Source organism: Entamoeba histolytica, genomic scaffold (genome assembly GCF_000208925.1).
Source record: "Entamoeba histolytica HM-1:IMSS scf_1104750517387 genomic scaffold, whole genome shotgun sequence".
NCBI lineage: Eukaryota > Evosea > Mastigamoebida > Endamoebidae > Entamoeba > Entamoeba histolytica.
In genome coordinates this window covers 1-1,727 of record NW_001915858.1, presented here as the reverse complement: position 1 = coordinate 1,727, position 1,727 = coordinate 1, and the positions used below count along the sequence as shown (strand labels likewise).

At 27.4% G+C, this 1,727-nt stretch overlaps 2 protein-coding genes across 2 annotated transcripts; one reads left to right on the top strand and one right to left on the bottom strand.

The window, feature by feature from the left end:
• Nucleotides 1-109: 109 nt before the first annotated feature.
• Nucleotides 110-784, bottom strand: EHI_072250 (uncharacterized protein; the record flags this gene model as incomplete). The annotated part of the gene is made up of 1 exon (XM_001914513.1): nucleotides 110-784. The coding sequence occupies one exon, from the start codon at nucleotides 782-784 to the stop codon at nucleotides 110-112; it is 675 nt and encodes a 224-aa protein (XP_001914548.1).
• A 267-nt stretch (nucleotides 785-1,051) lies between these two features.
• EHI_072240 (glucose-6-phosphate isomerase, putative) lies at nucleotides 1,052-1,546 on the top strand (the record flags this gene model as incomplete). Its single annotated transcript, XM_001914512.1, has 1 exon — nucleotides 1,052-1,546. One exon carries the CDS (start codon nucleotides 1,052-1,054, stop codon nucleotides 1,544-1,546), a length of 495 nt encoding a protein of 164 aa, XP_001914547.1.
• Between the last annotated feature and the right edge of the window lie 181 nt (nucleotides 1,547-1,727).

Sequence of the window (1,727 nt, the reverse complement as noted above, 5' to 3'; positions counted from 1 at the left end):
ATGGTTGTTTCGTGATAAATATCATATATAATGTTAATACAGTCATTCCTGGTGCTGTAATTGATAACATAAGCATACTTAAAGCCCCAGCAGCCTATTTTTATGAGAATTATATTATATTAAAATTCAAAAATTTACAAACTTTTCTTCTGAATGTCATATATATTTGAGGTGACCATTGAATAATAACACAAACAGCAGCAATAATACCATACACAAATGCAAAACCTCCTGTTATATCTCCACATTCTCCATCAGTAAATTCAAGAAGTGGAACTGTTCCTAAACAAATGATTGAAATAATTATTACAATAGGAAGACATATTAAAGGTAATTTGAATAATATAAACTCTTTCTTATTTGGATAAAATAATAAATAGAAAAAGATTTGGGGAAGATACACCATAGCTAATAACATTATTTGTGTCCATGAAACTAATACTGGAAAACATTGACTAAATCCAATATAAACACATGAATGAATATATGTTGCATTAGTTATGCATGCATTTGCTACTGTAGTAACCTGATTTATAAACTGAATAAGAAGATAGAATGGTGATAACCCACTACTATCTCTTGTTCTAATCAATTTAACATATTGCGGTATTACAGATAAAATAGTACCAATCATAATAACTAATCCTATAGTAAATGAAAGAGTTGATAAGTCTGGTACAAAGTCAAAATCACTTTCACTAAATTCACCATCAGGATTCTCTTCACATCCAGGAACTTTAAAGAAACCAAATGATGTGGTAATTAATAGAAAGAGGAATATCATTTTATATAAAGTTTTTTATGGATTTTCTATCTTTCTTTTCATTATAAAGTTCATACTATTATTATATTATAAATATACTATAATTTATAATAAAAACAATTTCTCTATAAAAAACATCATCAAAAACAAAAAAAGATAACAGAACAACAAAGGAATGAAAAAATCCAAAAAAACGAAAGAATAACCCTTCTAACACACGTGGGATCAACGTAATCAAAGAGAAGAAATAAAAAGGAAAATAAAGAGTTTTTAAACATTGATAATAAAATGTTACCAACTCTTCCTGAATATAAAGCTCTTGAAGCAAAATATGAACAAATGAAAACATTTGTTATGAAAGAAGCATTTAGTAAAGATCCAGAACGATTTAAAAAGTTTTCACTTCAATTTGAAGATATTTTTGTAGATTATTCAAAGAACCTTATTGATGAAGAAACAATGAAACTTTTAATTAAATTATGTGAAGCAGTTCATTTAAAAGAAAAAATTGAAGCAGAATTTACAGGAGTTAAAATTAATACTACAGAAAAAAGAGCAGTTCTTCATACAGCACTTAGAAATAGAAGTAATAATCCAGTACTTGTTGATGGAAAAGATGTTATGCCAGGTGTTAATGCAGTTCTTAATAAAATGGGAAAATTTGCAGAAGGAGTAAGAAATGGAAGTATTAAAGGATATACTGGTAAAGAATTTACAGACATTGTTAATATTGGAATTGGAGGAAGTGATCTTGGACCTGTTATGGTTACAGAAAGCACTTAAATATTATCAACATGAACGATTAACACTTCATTATGTTTCAAATGTTGATGGAACACATATGGTAGAAGCTTTAAAGAAATGTAATCCTGAAACTACACTTTTTGTTATTTGTTCAAAAACATTTACAACAGCTGAAACATTAATGAATGCACATTCTGCACGTAAATGGTTTGTAGAAAAA